Below are 21,064 nucleotides of genomic sequence, written 5' to 3' on the forward strand. Positions count from 1 at the left end.
TGTTTCACATACTGAGTGTTCCTGCATTTCTCTTAGCTCTTCAGTTATGTCGTATCACCTGAATAATTCTCTTGGTGCCTTCTAGTCCTAACCAGGTGTTGTGCTGAGCAGAATGAAATTTATAGGCTTGAACTGTCTTCTAGTTTCGACTGAAAATACTGATAAAAATATAATTCTTGTGCTTAACCAGTGTCTCTTATTTCAGGGGGAAGATTCCTGTAACGTGATAACTTACAAGTAACAGTTCCTTATCATGGCTGAACTGTCAGCTGAAGAAATTCAGCTGAGGGCCAACCAGGTCACTGATGAGGTAAATATTATAGGAAGCCACCTGGGATTACATACTTATCTGTCAAGATTACACTGTCTTTTAACAATAAAGACAGTCTAGGGTAGTGATTCTGCAAGGGTATAGCTGAATGTTTCAACTTCTTACTTTACTTGGTAAATAATAGAAGTGAAAACTACATAAAAGTAGAAATTAATTTAAACTTCTGAATTGTAAAGCTGTTTGACTGAGTAGTGGTCACCCAGTTCTTGTTACTGAGACAATGCAGGCTGTGGACCTACACTGTTCTTAATTATGTTGATATTTCATGACATTTTTTGTTGAACTAAAAGTTATTTGAATAATAATGACTTTCCAGTGGGACAAGCAAAGTACTAGCAAGTACTAAAAGCTAAGGCTTTACTAGCTACTGAAAAAAACTAGCGTGCTGCCACTGTGACTGTGTTGTGGCATCTATTACTTATAGACAGGCCGATGAACCTTCTTATACTAGTTGGCTTACCGATAACAAAGACTTTCAGACACTCATATATACTGTTAATGCACTCATTTTAAAATTCTCATTCTAGTCTTTGGAAAGCACAAGGAGGATTCTTGGTTTGGCCATTGAGGTAAGGAAAAACTTCTGACTTCTCTGGGGATTTATTAGTTGAAGAAGCAGCATCTTAACTGTCACAAAGTCATCTTAATCACTTTTCTTGTCTTTCTCAAACTTTTGCTGAGAACAGCACATCATTATTAGATGTTGCTGCTTTAATTCAGTAGTAGAGTTTGAATGACTTTACATAATGTGAAAAACGTTAGTTCTAAGTCAGATCACAGGGGGATTAAAGTCCTCTTTTCCTGTTTTCCTATTAAGCAAAATGGCCTAATGTCCAAATGCTACAGATGAGTTATAAGAAGTCTTATGTGATGGTCAGTTATGGGTTTGGTTGCTGTGTCATGTGCTTCTTGTAACACTTACCATTTGTATTTTAGCCCACTTTGCCTGCAAACAGTGTGAAAATGTCTTGCTTTGAAGAGGAGGTTAGGGTGGGGTAGTAGAGGGTAGGGCTGCTTTTGCTTGTAAACAAAAGTAATTCTACTTACACCTTCTTACAGTCTGCTCATCAGTTTTAACTTTAAACATAGTTAACTATGATGAAACTCTTCACACCCTTGTATGTGACTTGAAACAGATAAATCTGTATTTCGGGTTTATCTAGGTGACATTGTGAGGAATCTGTTCCTCCACACTATTAGGGCTTGCATGCCCCATTGTAAAACTGACTGTAAGATTACTTTTGTTCTGTAATTTCAAAAAATACAGAGCATCCTGTTGCTAGAGAGTGAGATAAGATGGCTGATAATCAGCTCTGGTAGACTTAATAGAGCTCAACTGGTTCAGCAAGACAATTTTCTGTACTTGAATATGCCACAGACAAGCAGGAATCCAGAGGCTAAGCAGTAATGCCTTTGAAAGCTCATCCCCAGACTTTTAGTGCTGAAGACTGGAGTCAGTTTATTGTCACTGTGAGAGGACTGAAAAATAATCCAGAGAATAAGGACCCCAAGTGTTTGACTACTGCTTTAGAGCCTGTAGTCACTGTCGAGACAGTAGCAGGTGGCTGTGGAACTGAAGATGCTACTATTATCAGTGAGGCATTAGAATCTGCATAGCCTCATGAATACCTCTCAAACACAAATGTTAAGAATATGTAATGAGCCTACATAACTTCTCTTGGTATCACAATTTGGTGACTCATAGAAGATTAAGTAACCCCTACCGCAGAGAGTTCTATGCTGTTTAGTTTGCAATCAGAGCACGGGTGCAACTTGTGTGCTGGATTCAAGACTTTGAGCCAACAAAGAGCTGTACTGTGGTATATTCTTCACTGCTCATTTCTTTTGCTTGGTTCTAAAACTAGTGATGGGCTGTGCTTCTCCTGATTTCTTCTGTTGAATTCTCAAGGATGGTTTTGCAGGCTTTTTGCTTTCTTTTATATTGGCTTCCAGGACTTGTCAGCCACATTGAAAGGTGTGGGGATAAAGAATGAACTAAGTACCAGTTTTCGAAACAAGGCACAGCTAGGATTACCTCTTTAGCTTGACATTGTAATACTCAGATTGAACTATGACAATAACATCTTGTTGTAATGTTAAAAAACACACTCACAAAAATCCCACCGAGATGGTGTAACAGGTGAGTTATCAGCCTAACACAGCATCTAATTTGAACCTTTGCGTAGCTTTACTACAGAAGTTATTCCTAGCACAGTGGTTTATTATGAACTTGGCTGGCTTATCAAATGTACGGGTTGATTCTGCACTGCTGTATTGAAATCTGGTTTTATATCTGCAAATAATTTTTTCTGCAGTCCCAGCATGTTGGCATCAAAACTATCACCATGCTGGATGAACAAGGAGGTGAGTTCTTTCTTCCTCTAACACTAAAAATCAGTGTTATGCCTAAGAAAAAGGATTATCATTCAGGGGTTGTTAAGAAAATGAAGACTACTTATGTGAAAATGAGATTTGCTAATTGGTTATTCCCATGTGTTTGTAGCATTTAAATAGAGGTAGTGTTTACACAGAGGTTTTAAAGTAGTTGAGAGATGTTGTTAGTTACCGCATAATACAGCTCTGCTACAGAAGCTGTTCCTTTCCACCATATCACAAATGGCAGCATTTTATTCTAAAAGCAGCAAAAGAAATGCTGTCCTAAGGATAAGGACAGTATTCTTAGTACAGTAAACAAGACCTATCACTTAATATCTTTCTTGAAAATAAAAAAAAAAAAAGCCCAGAAGGCAGGAAAGGCAGCAGGCATTAGTTTTTGGTATAAAGAAGGAACTGAAATTTGTAAGTTCCTGCTTGAAAGAAATGTTAATGTCCTGCTCCCACCTTCTGCCAATCCATGTTTATTCAGGTTACTTGTTTCTGTTCTAGAACAACTAAATCGCATAGAAGAAGGCATGGACCAGATAAATAAGGATATGAGAGAAGCTGAGAAGACAATGACAGAGCTCAGCAAATGTTGTGGGCTCTGTGTCTGTCCCTGTAACAGGTCAGTTAAATTGGTATCTGGGTCTGAAGTGCTAGAATATTCCCAACAGCTACTGTACTGGGAGAATGTCTCTAATAAGAGCTAATTAAAAAATGCTTTCTCTCTAGGAAAGGTGACTGTTTTGGTTTGTAGAGGTGCACCCTTTTAAAACTGTATGAGAGTAGCTAAAGCTTACTTACATCTAACCATGCATTGTATCCCTTTTAGTGGAAATATAGCTGCTGTATGACATCCTGCACAACTGTGCTCTAACCGCCTTAAAGCTTACATTTAGTAGAATACTGTCAGTGTCCATGAGACCAAATTGGACTGCAAAGATAGCTATATGTAAATGCCTGTCAGTTTGAAATTTGACTCCAAAAGTGGGTGGGTGGGTGGGTTGGTTGGTTGGTTTTTCACAAAGGTACTTTTGTACTAAATTAAAAACCAGACAAATTGTTTTGGAGAAGGAGAGTAATGTTTGTTCTCTAGGGAATTAAATGTTCATGCTTTAGGCAGGAAGAGAGTAGGAGGACAGATGTTGGTGTTAATCTTTCACTAGAGACTACATAAATTTTTGCAGACCTGCTTCACAGTACCTTTATAGCATCAGTGTTATGGCTACCATATCCAAGTTAGTTAACTAATCTTTTGTACGGCCCTTGATTTGTACCTCTTAACACCTGAACAATGATCTGAAATTATAATGATAAGGAGAAAAAAATATATTTTTTGGAGGTGTGCAGTGAAGTAACAACTTGATTTGTGTGAATTGGATGTGATCATAGCTCTTGCAAGTGAAGGAGAGAAATTGTGACCACTGAAGACAATTTATGTATTTGCTCATTTTTAGCTCTTAAGCATGAGCAAAAAATCTTGCAAATCAACTGAGAGGTAGCAGAAATTAAGGTAAAAAAATTCCTTGGAGTAGCTGAGTCTGCTTATCCAACGGAGTAATACTTTGAGGATCATTTAGGATAGATATGAATATTTTAAAGCTGAAGGTCTTAGAGCTTTAAGTACAGGTTTTAAGGCTGAAGGTCTTAGAGCTTTAAGTACCTTCAAAAGGTAGATAGTTCTGTCCTGACCCCTGCATAGGTGTGCTTACTGCTTTGTATTAGTTTTATCAAGCTGATGGACTTTGAACATTTTGATACAGTCAGTCTTTTGTTTTCTGTAGTTGACAGTCTTACTTCACTGCAGTTATTGACACTGAGCAAGATAGGAATTTATCAGTTCTTGTGGCACGCCAAATACACAGATAACAAGGAGAGAGATAATGAGTTATGTACCAAAATGGGCAGTAATGTGCAGTAAAATCTACTAGATAAGTAGAGGGCAATGAAGAAGAAACTGAGTGCCTTTCATATATCTACTGGTACATCAATCTTTCTGTCAGTTTTTTGTCAACCACTTATATCCAAAGCTTTTAATTTTTTGCATAAAGCTAAAATTGGAACACTTACGGAATTAAGTTCTCATTTTTCTTAGGTTTAGACTATTTATAAAAGCTTTGTGAAAACACCTCTTAGGTTTAGAGGTTTTAGCTTTTATTTATAAAAGCTTTGTGAAAACACAAAATATAGGCAGTACACTAATATAATCTATGTACTACTAATAATAATTTACCTGTTTGCCGGTCTTTACTATTCTTTCTTCTTTATTTTCTCCTAACACTGATGCTTGCTTTCTAAAAATGAAGACTAGGATATGAAGCTGTATTCACTTAACTGGTGAAAGTGGATTTTAGGACAAGGTCAGTCTTAATAGTGCAGATGCACATTTAACCAGCTGTCTGAAGTGATGCTTCTGTTGGGTTTGTGCTTGCACGTGCATGATGTCTGCATGCATGCATCCTTGTGACTGTGATGTATTGTAATAGTGATGTGAATAGAAAATGTAAATTACTATAGGGTGCATTAGTTCTGGAAATGTCGAACTGCCTGAGCCCTTGCTGGTGTGACAGGTTGTATAAATTGCCTTACTCTTACAGAAATGAAACAGGGGAAAAGTGAATGTATAGTCATTTGAAAAACAGCTCTTTAAAAAAAATCAGGTGGTGAGAAGCTTAGTTTGAGAACAACTTTGTTTATAGCTGTCTGCCTAAGTTTTCAGGCCACTTGTTCACTAGATTCATCAGTTACCTCTGGCACCTGACTTTGCTAATCCAGAAGACAAGCATACAAAGCTCTCCTGCTGTGAATGAGCTTTTCACCTGTTCTCCTGCTTGCGCTGTGTATGCACAAGGAGCTAGAGTTGATCAGTTCAGGTTTCTTTAGGGTTCTGCTGCGTGCAACAGTTCCACTATGAACTGAGAAATTCTATTTCTTCATCTTGAGGTACTCATGCTAGATTACCTTTCATAGCATCTGCCCTATGAAATACAATTTTCCCTTTTGGTTCCATAAACTCCTGAAGAGTGAGGGGAATATTTCTTCATTACAAGTAATTTCACACTTCAGATTTGAAACATCTGGGCTACTGAAAGGCACTACAGATATAGAAATTGATTTTTCCCTGTAATTGTGAAGTTACGTGTACTGAAAGACACTACAGACTTCCCTTCACAGGCTTTTAAACAAGCAGAACAGTGGCACTGGAGTCTAACTTCACACCAGCTTTTAAACTAAAGGTTTAGGGGTCATGAGAACTGACCCAATTTAGATCAGTTATTTTTCTGTTATATTTTCTTCCCCTCTTACTTTTATGGGTCTGTGATTCTTGAGATTGCTTCGTGTCAGTGTGCTTTAATTTTTTTTTCTCTCCTGAATTGTGTGGTTGGTTTGTCTGTTTAATGGAGTTACTACAGTTGAATTGCAGAATGAAGGAGCTACTTAAACACGATTACTGTTATTTCATAATTAAAATTAACCTGAGAAACATTACCTTTTTTTTTTTTTAACAGACCTGGCAGCAGAAAATGTTCACTAAACCAGTAGAGATTAGTGGGTTTTTTGCATAGTGTAGCTATTTGTATTTGAGGGATTTTTTTTTTCCTTCATCCCCATTTTTTTTTTTTCTGAAAAGTAACTAATCCTGAGTGCGGACTAACTCCTGTTGTAAGTGCAGCTTTATCTTACGACAGTGCAACCCTTCCTGTGACCTGTCGTAAGCTTCCTCTTTTCTGGTAGAGTGTATTACTTTAAGGAAATTACTGTACTTGTACTAAAGCATAAGACCAAATTAATCCCTGTTCCTAGAGTAACTCAGTTACATTTGTACTATCGCGATACAAGAAATACTATTGTATAGACAAGGCATTGTCTGTACCAAATCTAATCTACCAGGCACAAGACAAATATTTTTGAAAATCCTAGATTAATACAGGACTTCAATCAAGAAGCCATATTTCTGATGTAGCAGTTCAGACTTCTTCTCTTTATGGAGCAGGACAAAGAACTTTGAGGCTAGCAAGGCATACAGAGCAACGTGGGGAGATGGAACGGAGAACTCTGCAGATCATGTGATAACCATGCCACCAAGAAGTATAAATCAGCAGCAACCTCAGAATTACGGAGGACCAAGTGGAGGATATATTACAAGGTTTGCTTTTCATATATCTCAGTCTTAAATGCAGAAATCCTAAGTGACTAGTTGTCAGCTGCTTTCAGGTGCATTTTAGGTGAAGTTGCTAAGTAGTAGGGTTTTTTAATGCTGCTTGGAGGAATTATTAGTGCTTGGAAAAGGAGATGACAGACACCTACACTTTCAGTATGGTATGCTCATCTTATACTTTGGTTTGGTTTTTTTTCCTAGTGGTGGTATTATCAGTGTTTCTAGGTGTGAGGACTATAGAACTTTAGTGCTCAGCTATTGAGGGGACTGTTAAAAATGACAAGGATTTCTTGTCATGAAGTATATTTGAGACAAACTCATGTATTAAACTTCCTTTGATAGCTGTTATTGTAACTTCTAAAGCTATAATAGCTGTAATATTATACATATTACAGCTGTAAAGGCAGGTAGCTTAGCACCTCTTTTTGGGCTGCTTGCTTGGAGTACATGGGGGTTTAAAAAGGCGAAAACATACCTTGGCACTAATACATTGCCTGTCAGATAACTGTGCAACAAAGTATTTCTATTAAAGTAAATCTGGGGTAGGGAAAAGCAAGTTCTTGATTCTTGGAAATATTGTCTTAATTATTTGAACAGGATAACAAATGATGCCAGAGAAGATGAAATGGATGAAAACCTTGCTCAAGTGGGAAACATTCTTGGAAACCTAAAAAACATGGCTTTGGATATGGGCAATGAGATTGATACCCAGAATAAACAAATAGACCGAATAAACGTGAAGGTAAGTGTCAAAGCTGTTCTCTGCCATCAGCGGTTGTTACTGAGAAATTACAAGGGATGGGCTCCCTGCCCCATCTGCCTGTGTGTGCAGTAAATATGCATTAAGGCTATACCATCCTCTAGGTTGCAGTGATTTGAACGAGAGAGATAACCTTGGTGCTTGCGTGTGTAGCTGACAATTCAAATGCTTCAGAGTGCCAGGAAACCTAAAAATACAGCACAGGTCACTGCTTACTCAGAAAACAGCTCAATTTGCTTGGATCAGAAGGGCAGACACTTACTGGAGGTGTAACTGGGAGATTGTTCCTTGTAGGGCACTTTGTATGTGGTAGGGAATAGGGATTTTAAACAATAGCAAGATTTTTGTGGAGTTCTTAAAAAGCCACTATAATCATTGAATGTGAAGTAAACCAGGTAATTCGTGGCCCTAATTCTCATGGGCAGGTTAATATTGGGGATGGGGAGACTTTGAGGAAAAAAGGTTTTATAGGTGCACAGGGACAGTTCTGACCTCATCTGCACATGAAGTTAGTCGTAGCCAGCCTCATCACTTCTTATTATTAATTTTATTGTTTTAAAGATTAACTTCCCAAAATGCAAGTCAGATATAAATATAGGGGGGAGGATCAGAGGTAAACCTATGAGGAAGTTAGGCATATTTTAGAAATCCCCATGTTCTGAAATTAGAAGTTTTTACAGATATCTTGGTTAAGAAAGGAAATGAAAGCTTTAATGAATAGTATATATTAAAGATTTTAAAAAGCAGAAGAGAACACCAATAGCTGTCAAGTAATAGAAATGAGACAAAATGGGAAATTAAAGATACTACTGAAATGCCCAGTAGGGTTAAAAGCAAGAGGAAGGGAATTTTCTCAAACATACAGAGTTACACAAATGATGGTTTTATCTGTCAGCATCTCATTGTTTTTTTTCTAGTAATTTAGGTGTTCTGGTATGAATAAGGCCAATCAAGATGATTTATGGTAGATATATTAATTGTCTTTCATCATTCCCAGAAACTACAGATCTTAGGTGATTATGAAATAAAAAAGAAGTCAAACCTTTTCAAGAACATTAGAAAGTTTAACTGGAGTTTAAAATGAGGTGTGAAATTCTTCAGGCTTATAAAGTGGACTGAAAATTGCTTGGCCAAATTAACTGCAAGTGGAAATTATTGTTTCTAGCAGTAGTGTGTCCAGTAGTTTCAAGTACCTGTTTTGGCCTGATGCTCTTTCATTTCAGTGGTTTGAATAAATATTGCTGATCAATTCTTTCTATAGTTTTCCTGACTTGCTGAGGCAACCTGTTCTATGTTTTGAGGGTCAGATAAAGACTAAGAGCTGTTTCTCCTGCATCTGTTTCTGCTGAAATTGACAGCATATGCTGGCAGGAGGGGGGTGTGTGTGATTTCTTCTAGCCTCTAAAAGTTGCTCCCCTTCTGTCTACCACCATGAAAATACACTGCAATTCAGAATTTCATGTCAGTTTAAATTTTTAAGCTGTTTTGCATGTAGTCTGGAAATGACCTACAAATTTGTCTTTCAGGCTGATGTGAACAGGGAGCGCATTGAGCAAGCCAACGTCAGAGCCAAGAAACTAATTGACAATTAAAGCCTGCTATCATTGTTGAATGACAGTGTCTCTCCAGCTGCAAGCCACCATATTCATGGATCTGTGAAACTTCTACTATTCTGAAATAAGAGGGGCTGGCAAAAATGAAGCAGTACCCTTTCTATAAGGATTGATTTTTCTTTCTTTTTTCTTATTGCTTCATGAAAACATGGCCTTGACACCAAGAAAGCAGCCAAGATAACTTCCTACTAGTCTGCCTTCACTTTCTCTAAACTGCTCAGGGCTAAAAATGTTACAGCTTTGAGAACCTTCTTGCAGGCTTTATTCCCCTTCCCAGTCTCTTTCTGTTTTTCCTGCACCCCAAATACAGTCCTTCATTGAAGTTGAGCAGGCAGGGTAACCTGAATTCACAGTTGTGTGAAGTTGGAGAGGGCACTTTGCACTGTTTGAAATACCTCATATGTTGAGTGTCTTCACTAAAACAGGGACTTGGTAAGTATTGTCTGACTTGTGTCTCTAGCAGGCTAACCGTAGTTTTACAAGCCAAGCCACGTGATTGGCTTGGGGTTGAGTTTGTGGATTACAGAATTGAAGAGGCCCACTACTTACTACTTACGGGTTGAGGGCTTTAAAACACTTCTTAACCACAGAAATTTTGATATCAAGAAAACTGGAGGGATATACATACAGGTTTCCATTTCTTCACTGTAAATTGACTTTGGTTTGGAGGTCATGACTAGGAAGTCATTGTTCTGATAATATTTGTGTGTATCTACCTGATCTAAACCCCATGCACATGTGAGTAGAAGAAAATAATCTCCCTAAAGTATTTATTTGATGGCAACTTTCACGCCCCTCATCTAAAAGTTAATGTTTAATGATGCATCTGAAACTGGAAGTAACTGAGTAGAAAAGCATGCAGCGCTCTTGCGTCCTGTACCAGATGGTTTGGGCCAGTTTTCTCTGGAGTTCAGTTTATGCCTTTCTCCAGTGCAAAATTATGACTGAGGCAGACTGTGCTCTCATCAGTGACTTTGGGGCAGCTTCTTAAACCTCCTGAAAACAGAGAAGCTTATTATGAAACTTCTTTGTCACAAGCCTGGAGGAAGCAGACCTTTTTAAGGACTGTATGCTAGTTTTTAATAAACTAGTTCCAAATATATTCCTGGCTAGTTTATTATTGCAGACTTTAGGACTGGCAGTTGGGAAGATGGCATGTGCAAGTCGCTTGCGACTACAATATTCCTGTTCGGTTGCAGAATAAAGGAGTTTCTGGTTAGGTGAGGTTAAAGTGCTAAAAGTTTTAGATTTTGCTGTAATGTAATCAGATTTATTCCCAGGATTTTCTCAAATTCTTTTTGGCAAATAAATTGCAGGTAACCTGTGTAACTTTAGCCACCCAGCTGTATACTGTGCCTGTTTCAAAGGTGAAAACAATGCTTTGGACTAACCTGGGATACTCTGTGTTGGATGGCAAGTATCTTCAAACCAAATCAGTTGGAGGAATAATTAAAACTAATAGCATTACGGAGTGGTTTTTTGGAAGGACAGTCCACAAGTATCCTGTAGCGATTAATAATGAAACCCAGGGCTAGAGGCATGACACTAATCTGACATGTAAGACAGCGTAAAGTGTTCTAGTTTTCTTTTTAGTAGAAATAGTCAGTATTACTGATATATTCTCAGTTCACTCCCAGGATAACTTGGTATTTAAAGAAACACCCCTCCCCACCCTCCCAAAAAAAAACACCAATAAAAACCAAAAAAAAACCCCACACCAAAGGATGGAGCTGCTGCATGTAAATAGGCCAGTGGTAGAGCGTCTTACATGAATAGGGTGAAGTCACTTTTAGGGGACTGGATACTTCAGTAGTGTGTGTTTTGGCTTCTGTCCAGCAATTACTGGAGGCAAGAAAGCTAATTAATTTCAAAACTTCATTTACAAATGGGGTAGATAATGAAGATTGTGCTTAAAAACACAGGTAGCAAAGAAGTAAGATCATCACATAGTAAATTTCTAACAACCCCTTGCTTGGGAAGGCGTAACGGGTGTGTATGCTATTTTCCTTCTTGGAAACTTCAGGTTAACCAAAGGAATGTTTGCTGCTGGTTGTGAAAACAAAATACACGTTATTTCATGGTGGTTGTCTCCTGGAACAGAAGACTAAAGTGGTTGGTTACCTTATTCTGCTTGCAACAGTGCAAACCTGCTCTGTAGCATCTGGACATTCCAAACACTGGAATGTGTTTCTGCCTTGTAATAGCAAGTCCATGTTCTTGACTTCCCTGAGTTCTAACAACACATCAGCATGGTGGCTGAGAGAATGCTGTGAGTGGCGTTATCAGAATTGTAGTACTGCAGTGGATGCCACCCAAGGAAATAATTCTCGTGTCTCTAAGCTTGAGTATTAGTGGAATATCAACATTATTTTCTGATGCAGCAAGAGCCCAATCCACGAGGGAATGAATGCATTTATGTTAGTGAACAGCAGACGCTGCTGCTTGGATTGTCTTACTGTTGTCTGTAGAATAGATGCTTCTTTTCCACCTCTGTGGGATGGAATCAACACTTGTACATCTTTGTATTTCTGAATGCTGTTAAGAATGAAGGTTTACAGTTTCCGCTGTTGATTGTTAAACTATATGTTGTGCACAAAAAATACACACTTTGAATGTGTTTTAAAACTGTTTTCTCTTGGAAAGGTCTTTGAGTTTCCTGTCCTTGAAAAACTTGGCAGAACTAGTTGCTGCTGTGGGACTGGGAAGTTCCCCTTCTGTTTTTATTTAGCAGAAATCCTAATGCTAACAAAGGAATGGGTGTGGCTGGGAAGAGAGGAATAGTGAGATCTTTTTGGTTTTTAACACTCTAGCTTCTGTCCCTGCATAATCAACATCACTTAACTTCACACCGTGAAATGTATCCATCTCTTCTTTGGAAGACTGGTTTGACATGGGAGCGCACTTCCGAATGATGAGGGAACTAAGTAAACTGAAAACTTTCCATTCGAGCATCGGTAACAGATGCCGAGCAAATGCATCGTCTAGTTGTCTGCTGCCCATGCAGTTTCGCTTATGAGGCGATTTAAATTGTATCTTCTCTGATACTGGAGCCTCAGATTCCCAGAATGCTATTTGGGGGGTGGGGAGGAGGCGAGGGAAGATGCAGATGTGTTGACTTGCAGCAGTTTTGAGCTGCAAGGGAGAACAGCGTTATCTGGGGACAGCTTGGAAGAAGTACTTCCCATAAAGCACACTTCTACCAGTAAGTCACTGGGGGGTAAAAAGAAAAACCAACCACTGGCACATGTAACTATTCTGAACACACAGCTCCTGCCCCTGCTTAAATGATGGTAATTGGTAAATTCAAGCTAGCCTACTCCTTGATGAAATGTGAATTCAGCCCCTTACCACCGGGGTAGCTACAGCATGACCTTGTGCAGCAACTTGCAGAGCTTTCCTCCTTGAAGGCTGTAGGGTGAAAGAGTTTGCTGTTGACACAGTGCAGGCACTCGCAGTTGCTAATTCACCTTTGCCACGCTAGCCAAATGCGGATTGAAGGGATGGATGAGAAGTGTGCCTTGCTGCAGCGGAAGACTGGAGAGCAAGCGATACAGGTCAGAAACAAAACGTGAATGGTTTATATTGTTAACTGGGGTAACACGTTTTCTACCCTAACTCCAAAACGAAAAAGCTGCAAGTGTAACTGTGCATGGAAATAGGATTGTTTTATAGCACCTCTTGTAGAGTGGGGGTGGTGAGAAGCGTAAAACTGAGAAACTCCCAAAACAAAACTAGGTTACATATGGTGCTCGATGTACAGAATGATGTTCTACTAAGTGACTTGGTCACAGTTACCTATTGCTGTGAGCTGGAACACGTGAGGGTATTGGCCAGCTTTCGTCTTGAAACAGAAATAGTCTTCCTCTGTTGTGGAACAGATTTGGTTAATGCAGGACTAACTCAGTGCCGTGCAGTGTTTTCGCTTTTTGCTTTATGAAACTTTTGATAGCTGTCCTAACTCCAAGGTGCCAAAGGAGCGTAGCGATTACTAACTGAAAGGTTTCTACGTGTGCTAGTGATCACATAACTGTAGACTTCTCAAATACTCCCAATACTTCCACACTACTTGTACGAAGCTGAATAGATTTCTGACTCTATAGGGCCTGGTGTGATGGCAACATCCAGGTTGTGTTCTTAAAGCACCTCCCTAGTCAAATCTTGGAAAAAACAAAGTAGCCTTGTAAAAGTTGTCTCTGTCTACTACTTCCTACAGGAAGCTAGTAGTTCTTCCATAAAAACTAATGTGTGGAATGGGGGTTATTAGTAAAAGTGGTTCCCTTTTTAAGGATGGATCACATACATCCTTTGAATAAGGAGACAATGTTCCCTAAAACATACTTCTAATAGGTATTTCTAGGTAAGAATTCAAATTAGACAGCAGTGAGGTCAGGGAACTAGACACCTGTGCACCTTATAAAAGAAACCCTTAACGCTAATCTTAATTATGCCGAGGAAAAAGATTAACACAAAGATCACTTCATTTTTCTTAACTGTGGGTGGCATAAGATGTTGCATACATGTAATGATTACATCAGCAACATCAAGGAGCTTCCTGGCTCACGCAGGAAAGCGTAAGTGTAGAACAGTAGGTAATGCAGGACAGTCTCATTAAGAATAGACGCATCCATACTTATCCTGCCAAGAAATCACAGAATGGTTTGGGTGGGAAGGGACCTTACAGGCCATCTAGTTCCAGCCCCCCTGCCATGGGCAGGGACACCTTCCCCTAGACCAGGTTGCTCCAAGCCTCATCCAGCCTGGCCTTGAACACTTCCAGGGATGGGGCATCCACAGCTTCTCTGGGCAACCTGTTCCAGTGCTTCACCACCCTCTCTGTGAAGAATTTCTTCTTAAACTTCTTTCTCAGTGAAGTTTTACTTAGTACTTACTGTTTTGAGTGTGCAGAATTGCTACCAAAGTGCTGACTCCTCTGCGCTTTCAGGGCAGTTGAAGTACAGCTGTTACGAACAACTGATGGAACCCAGTACCTAAGTGATGGCTTTCAGGGATAGCCTAGTGCTACTTGTTAAAGTGACAACAGCAGCGGTTACACCAAATGAACTGATTTTTTGAAAGTTATTTACTAAAATAAACAAGTACATTTTCCTTTCAGTATAAGTTACAGAATTGCATAAGTTTTTAGCTCTTTCTAGATGCTTTTGGTAAGAAGGCAGCAGCAGCAGGCTGACAACTACAACTTCTGGCATCACTCTGTATACAAGGAGTCAGTGCAAGGTGGTTATATTTTCCAGCAATACATGTTTTTAGTGAATATATTGAAGGTGAACCTCATTTTTATTTGATAGTGCTCAAGCAGAAGTGGACTGTAGTGCAATTCAAAAAAAGAAAGCCTGTACAATAAAATATGAATGAAGGATGCTCAAACCAGGATTTGTTCACTGGAAGCAGTTGATAAACTTCGCCACAACTATTTGTGCTTCATAAAAAACAAACAAACAACTTACAAAGGTTATAACCTAAAACCTCATTTGTAGAAGTTCCCTGTACAGTAGTGCTTACTGCAAGACATACAGTGTTTCACATCTGCTTTGGTGGTAGAACTTCCATGTGCTATCATGGAAAAATGTTTCCAGGAGGAATAATCGCCTTACAGCACAACAGCCAACTTCCTGACAAAAGGGAACTGACAACTTTGAAACGCTCATTCCCTTTCTCTGTTAAAGAACAAGCCCTGACAAAGGAGAACAGGTATTGCCTTAAAAGCTACAGTAGCACAAAAATCAAAACTGGCCCCTGAGCAGGTTCATCAGTTCAGTACCCATGTTCTCTACTTCAAGTTTATTCAGCGTGGCCTTAACAAACCGTATCGGTCTACTAGAGGAGGAGTACTCTGATCATCTTCAGTCTTGGTTTAAGTCAGTGAAGCAGGTGCTCCAATCACTAACCCTTCTTACTGGAATACACAGGGTCAGAATAACGATCATGCAAATTTCTTCTTTGTAGCTGTAAATCGTTCCATGTACTACAAAGAAAACAACAGAAAAACAAGTCTGAGATTCAGAAATTAATATGACATTCACTCTTGAAAGCAACTAAAGTTCTGCTCTCCAACTCAAAAGCGCTCTGCATCCAAAGCACATTTGCATTTTCCAGACACAAACATCAGATCTTTAATTTAAAACAAACCAACTTTCTGCGGTAATTCAGATTGAATATTTTAGAAAGGAAGTCCTGACGGTGCTGAACAGCCAGATCTCACGTGTTACGGATGAACTTATGTTAAACAGTTAGGAATACTGTGTAGTAGGAAGCATCTGTTATTTTTTGGCCCATCAAAGGGAAGACTTACTCCTTCACACACCACTGACCACTAGCTATCCTTCAAAAGAAGCTGATGAAAGAACATTGATCCTGAATCCTATGAGAAAGTTAATCTTGGAAGAACTCTTGAAATTCTTTTCTTAGGTTAGTTATGAATCCAGTACCAGTGACAATACCAGCAGACTGTGCTTTTATTCACCAGCATAAAAACTGCGTATTGTGAGGAGGTGCTGGGAAAGGACATCACGAGAGGCTTCATTAAAAAAAGACAACCAAAACAAGACACAAACCTTGTCATAACCATCCAGTTCTCTGAGCTTCTTGATTTCAAAGAGGTTACCTTCTACTGCAAGCAGTGAGATCTGGGAATCGCTGAGGATACTTTGAGGAAGCATGCTGAGTTCTAGACAGTTTTCTTCTAAACGCAAGACCTTGAGGCGTGGACAGTGGGAGATCTGCACCGAGATCTGGGAAATCTGGTAGAAATTTAAAAAAACCCACCAAACACAAATAGAAAGGGGATTAAAATGTTAGTGAGCCACCAGTACTTAGTGATTTGTGCTTCAGACTAATACGAAACAATTATCATCCTGCAAATATAAACTACAATGACAGTAGCTACTTAACAACAGTGCATTTGCCACAATAATAATGGTCAAAAAATCCAAGTAATTTTTTTTCTACCATGATGACCAGTAACCTACACATATGTTTACCAGATTCCTACTCAAGAACTGTTCGAATAGTTTTTTGTATGATTACATTCAGGACTTGTTAATTAGTCAAATCAGGCAGTTGATGTGTCAGTACTCAAATTCTAGTTATGATTCCTCTTTTCCTCTGTGTCCAGGAGATATCTTAGCTATCAAGTTCTGAGAGTCTCAGCTTATGTTCCGTGGATGTACTAAGTCCCAGACAAACCACGCCCTAAATCTACACACCCGTAATACCTCAGTTACCAGACCTGATTCTGATTCAAATTGAGCTCAAGAGCCTGCAATTCTCCCACAGTGTCGGGTACGTTCTGGATCTGGTTTTTGGAAAGATCTACCACATCCAAGTGGCGAAGACCACAGAGCTGTGTAGGCACAGTCCGAAGCTGGTTTCCAGAAAGGCTCAGGGTTTTGAGAGCTGAAAGTTGTCCAAACGCGGCCGGTAGCTGCCTCAAGTGATTGCAGTTCAAGTGTAGTGTTTCCAGTTTTTTCAGTTTACACAGCTCCTCAGGTAAAGCAGCTAGAAATAAATGACAGAATAGAGATGAGCTAAACAAAAAGGTGTTAACATACATGCCCATTTCATTCAAATAAGCTTCTGCATGGATCACAGTAATTTCTCACAGGATTCCTCCTCATTTTTCCAATCAATGTACAAATCCTGCACAGAAACTTAAGCCCACTGGCAACACATGCTTTTTAACTATCTTCCATAAATATCTTAAAAATAATCTGCATACAAGACATACAAGTGCCTTCTTCAAAGGATGAAAACACTACTCCCGAGAGGATTTTAGCCCATCAGTTACACTCCTCACTAACCACATTGCCAACGTATTCCGTGACATTTGAAACACCGCACAATTCACAGCTTCGGGTCTGCTGCGGCCCTTTAAAGGTATTACCTCACTCAAACCGAAGTTCTCCAACAAATCATACCGTATCACACCAGCAGATAAGGCTCACCAGGTAAGCTCTGCTGGCGTTCACTCACCCCCCATTCTACCTACGTGCGTATACAACCTGCAGCGCTCTTGAGTTCCACTACAGAGTCAAAGAGGTTTGTAAATTACAGTTGTTTTTCAAAAAGACAGATAATGCACAACTGACAAAAAAATTAAGTCTTTTCACCTCATCCTAATTTTTCCACAAAGTTGGGCATTTGGCCAACAGAAATCGTGACAACCATTGAATGGCCAGCCACGTTTTCTACAGATTGTCTTCATTACCTGTTCTCTATGCAGGTACTAAACCATCTGACACTTACACCTTCCGATCAGGCAAGTCACAGCACAGAAATGTTTGATGGTTTTATGTACTTACGTGTCATTGTAACAACTAAGTTGGCAACTAGTTTTGCAGAATTTCTGGGTTTGTTTTTTTTTTTTCCCCTGTACCTGAATTCCAAAGGTTTCAGTTTACATGACTACACTCCCCATTTACCTCCTGTGAGAGTTAAATCATTAAATTTAGTTTCTGATCAGAGAAGTCAGGTTATTATTTCAAAAATCTGTGGAGACATTAACTAGCAGGCATACTCAGTTTGTTGTTGTTTAGAACAAGGCTCTTCAAAAAGGAAAATTTTCCTATGAGTGGTGGCAAGAGTTCTATTTTGTTGTTCGACAAGTCTATGGTCCTTAAGTTGCTTGTTAACTTCTGCAGATCTTCAGGAAACTATGGGAGAGAAAAAAGATACAGCATTTGAACAGTTGATACAACTCCGAATGTTCAAGTTACACAGCTTAAAATTATAACTGAAATTTGTATCGCTCTCACATACTGTCATATGTATCCCAATCACCCCAGTGTGCAGTGAAGTTGGCAAATTTGCTTAATATGTATTTTTAAAAGTATTTTTTCATCTGACAAAGGGAAAAGGGATGTAAAGGAGACACTAACATGTAGGAAGAGGAGTTTTTAAATCAAATAATTTAAATTAAAAAGGAAGAAGGAAGTACATGTCATGATTTAACCCCAGCTGGCAACTAAGCAGCACAAGCCACTCACTCACTACTCCTCCTGCCCCGGTGGGATGGGGAGGAGAAGCGGAAAAAAATGTAAAAACTCTTGGGTTGGGATAAAGACAGCTTAATAGAGCAGCAAGGGAAGAGAAAATTAATAATAATCATCATAATTATAACCATCATAATAGATTATACAAAACAAGTGATCACAACACAATTGCTCACCGCCAACCAACCGATGCCCAACCAGTTCCCAAGCTGCCATCGCTGCCCCCCAGCCAACTCCCCCTAGACTACATATTAAGCGTGACATCATATGGAATGGAATGTCTCCTTTGCCAGCCTGGGTTAGCTGTCCCAGCTGTGCTCCCTTCCAGCTTCCTGTGCACCTCCTCACTGGCTGGGTACAGGTCCCCCCAGCCCCCCTAGACTACATATTAAGCGTGACATCATATGGAATGGAATGTCTCCTTTGCCAGCCTGGGTTAGCTGTCCCAGCTGTGCTCCCTTCCAGCTTCCTGTGCACCTCCTCACTGGCTGGGTACAGGAAGCTGATAAGTCCTTGACAGTATAAGCAGGTCTTAGCAACCATCAAAACATACCAAAAAAATGTTGTCACATTATTCTCATGCTAAATCCAAAACCACAGCACTGTACCAGCTACTAGGAGGAAACTTAACCCTATCCCCGCTGACAGCAGGACAGTATGCCATGACACAAGCTTGTTTATGTTCTAGTCCTCTTGTGCATGTTACATGCGTGTCATTTAAAAATACAGCTGCTTAACAGCTGCATTTTAGCAGAGTAGGATAGGGAATTTTTTTCTCTTGCTTTCCTTTTTAAATATTAATGTAAACAATTTTCCTTGTTCTTACTTACATCCTGTACCACTCTCATCAGCACTTGTGACTGAGCTGAAAATAAGAAAAACCTGACAATCACCATCAGCGAGTCCTGTCAACAGAGCAGTGGTTTTGATGCTCTGTTGGTATGGCAGAGGAAAAGGGAAGAGAGAAGGTAGGAGAGTGGAAGAAGAAGAGTCTTCAAGGCCAGGCTGGATGTGGCTTTGAGCAACCTGGTCTAGTGCAAGGTGTCCCTGCCCATGGCAGGGGGGTTGGAACTAGATGGTCTTTAAGGTCCCTTCCAACCCAAACCATTCTATGATTCTATGATTCTAAGATACTTCAGAAAAGTCAGTCTATTACTGCAATATACAGTGATTTTGGCTATCCTGTGACTTGTTACTCAGCTTACAGTTCCAAGAGATTCTGTGTTTTTCTGCAGTTGAGACAAAGTCAAGACAATTTCCGATACATTTCAACATGCTTGCAGCGCAGTCAACAGCCTGTACAGACTAGTCGTATGACTACAACTAAATATAGCAGAAGTATATAAACGAGACAAATTGTGAAGTATCTTTCTAGGTTACAATACCGTTGTAAAATTTACATTTTTCCCTCAAGTTTACAGCCCTTTTTTAAACAGCACATCATGATAACTACTAATTCTTGAACATAAGGGATTCTAAATCATAGAATCATAGAATGGTTTGGGTGGGCATGGACCTTACAGACCATCTAGTCCCAACCCCCCTGCCATGGGCAGGGACACCTTCCACTAGACCAGGTTGCTCCAAGCCTCATCCAGCCTGGCCTTGAACACTGCCAGGGATGGGGCATCCACAGCTTCTCTGGGCAACCTGTCCCAGTGCTCCCCACCCTCTCCGTGAAGAACTTCTTCCTGATATCTAATCTAACCCTCCCTGCTTTCAATTTAAACCCGTTACCCCTTGTCCTGTCACTACAGACCCTTGTAAAAAGTCCCCCCCAGCTTCCTTGTAGGCCCTTATGTAGCATAAGCTCATGAGCATACAAGTGCCCTGACAGATAAATCCTCAATCAGATGACAGCGCAAGCAAAAATCTGCTTTGCAAAAAGGAAAAAAAAAAATTGAAATGATATTGTCCGTTACTATTTATGAGAAATACACGTACGCAGGGCATTATCACAATGAGGCGGGAATGTCTCTCAAAAAATGTCAGTTGTGGACGTAAACAGCCACATTTCCCCTGTAGTTACATTACCTCTGTAAGTCCCTTTCCCGTCAGCTGAAACACGCCGGTTTTCTGCGCTGTCTCCAGGTGGGCTTTCAATGCGCTATTTCCCATCCTAACAGTCCTCCGTCGAGTGCAGAGTTGGAGCGACAGTCTCAGCCAGCTTCTCTCCGTTGTTCTGCGCCAGGCAGCTGCAATCCCCGGTCTCTGTGAGAAAGCAAAGGCACCGTCACTGCGTGCGTCGCCTTCAACACCACACGCATTTCAGGATCCTGAACTGCTGCGTTTTCATATCCCTCGTAACTAAAACCTAGAGCCTAAAACACAGACCTAGCTTAAGGTGCCTTCATTACAGCAGTTTGAATGCCGAAGTGATGCAACAGATATAGTTAAAAATAAGAGGGGGAAAAAGGGCTATTTTCCACGTTTCACCTCTGTCAGGGCTCAGTAGCCTAAGGAGATTCTCTGTGGAGGCTGGCTGTGATTTTGGTGGCATCTACCAGCGATGACCCGCTGTCTGTACCACAGCATTATTAGTTTTTTTAGAAACATTTGTGTCATTTAGCTACTCGGGTCCTTTGCTGTGACCCTAGATGGAGCCACACGACATCCATCTCCAGCGGGGTTTAATCCCCACGACGCCGGGTTTCAGGCCGAAGGATTAGGGTCAGGCTTGCAGCCCGGAGGAGAGGGATAAAGCACGGTACAGCACGTAAGCAGCCGGGACCAGGAACTCAAGAGGCGACTGGAAGCGGGTCAGCAGGACCTTCGGCACGGGGCAGAGCCCCCCATGACCCGCTGCAGGCCCCG

General features: G+C 40.2%; 2 protein-coding genes across 4 annotated transcripts; one reads left to right on the forward strand and one right to left on the reverse strand.

The window, feature by feature from the left end:
* Window positions 1-253: 253 nt before the first annotated feature.
* Window positions 254-9,353, forward strand: SNAP23 (synaptosomal-associated protein, 23kDa). 2 transcript variants are annotated; one of them, XM_010160407.1, is made up of 7 exons: window positions 254-310; window positions 859-900; window positions 2,647-2,695; window positions 3,218-3,335; window positions 6,705-6,857; window positions 7,467-7,611; window positions 9,156-9,353. In XM_010160407.1, exons 1-7 carry the CDS (start codon window positions 254-256, stop codon window positions 9,219-9,221), a joined length of 630 nt encoding a protein of 209 aa, XP_010158709.1. In that variant the 3' UTR covers window positions 9,222-9,353. The 2 variants fall into 2 exon arrangements, with proteins under 2 accessions (XP_010158709.1, XP_010158710.1); XM_010160408.1 differs by lacking the exon at window positions 6,705-6,857 and having other exon boundaries at window positions 9,156-9,221.
* A 5,325-nt stretch (window positions 9,354-14,678) lies between these two features.
* Window positions 14,679-20,448, reverse strand: LRRC57 (leucine rich repeat containing 57). 2 transcript variants are annotated; one of them, XM_010160410.1, is made up of 5 exons: window positions 20,285-20,384; window positions 17,776-17,911; window positions 16,489-16,757; window positions 15,804-16,000; window positions 14,679-14,719 (listed from the first exon to the last, which is right to left on the reverse strand). In XM_010160410.1, exons 1-5 carry the CDS (start codon window positions 20,366-20,368, stop codon window positions 14,713-14,715), a joined length of 693 nt encoding a protein of 230 aa, XP_010158712.1. In that variant the 5' UTR covers window positions 20,369-20,384; the 3' UTR covers window positions 14,679-14,712. The 2 variants fall into 2 exon arrangements, with proteins under 2 accessions (XP_010158712.1, XP_010158711.1); XM_010160409.1 differs by lacking the exon at window positions 14,679-14,719 and adding an exon at window positions 15,184-15,225 and having other exon boundaries at window positions 15,815-16,000; window positions 20,285-20,448.
* Window positions 20,449-21,064: the final 616 nt, after the last annotated feature.

Source organism: Eurypyga helias, unplaced genomic scaffold (assembly GCF_000690775.1).
Source record: "Eurypyga helias isolate BGI_N326 unplaced genomic scaffold, ASM69077v1 scaffold24061, whole genome shotgun sequence".
In the NCBI taxonomy this organism is placed as follows: domain Eukaryota; kingdom Metazoa; phylum Chordata; class Aves; order Eurypygiformes; family Eurypygidae; genus Eurypyga; species Eurypyga helias.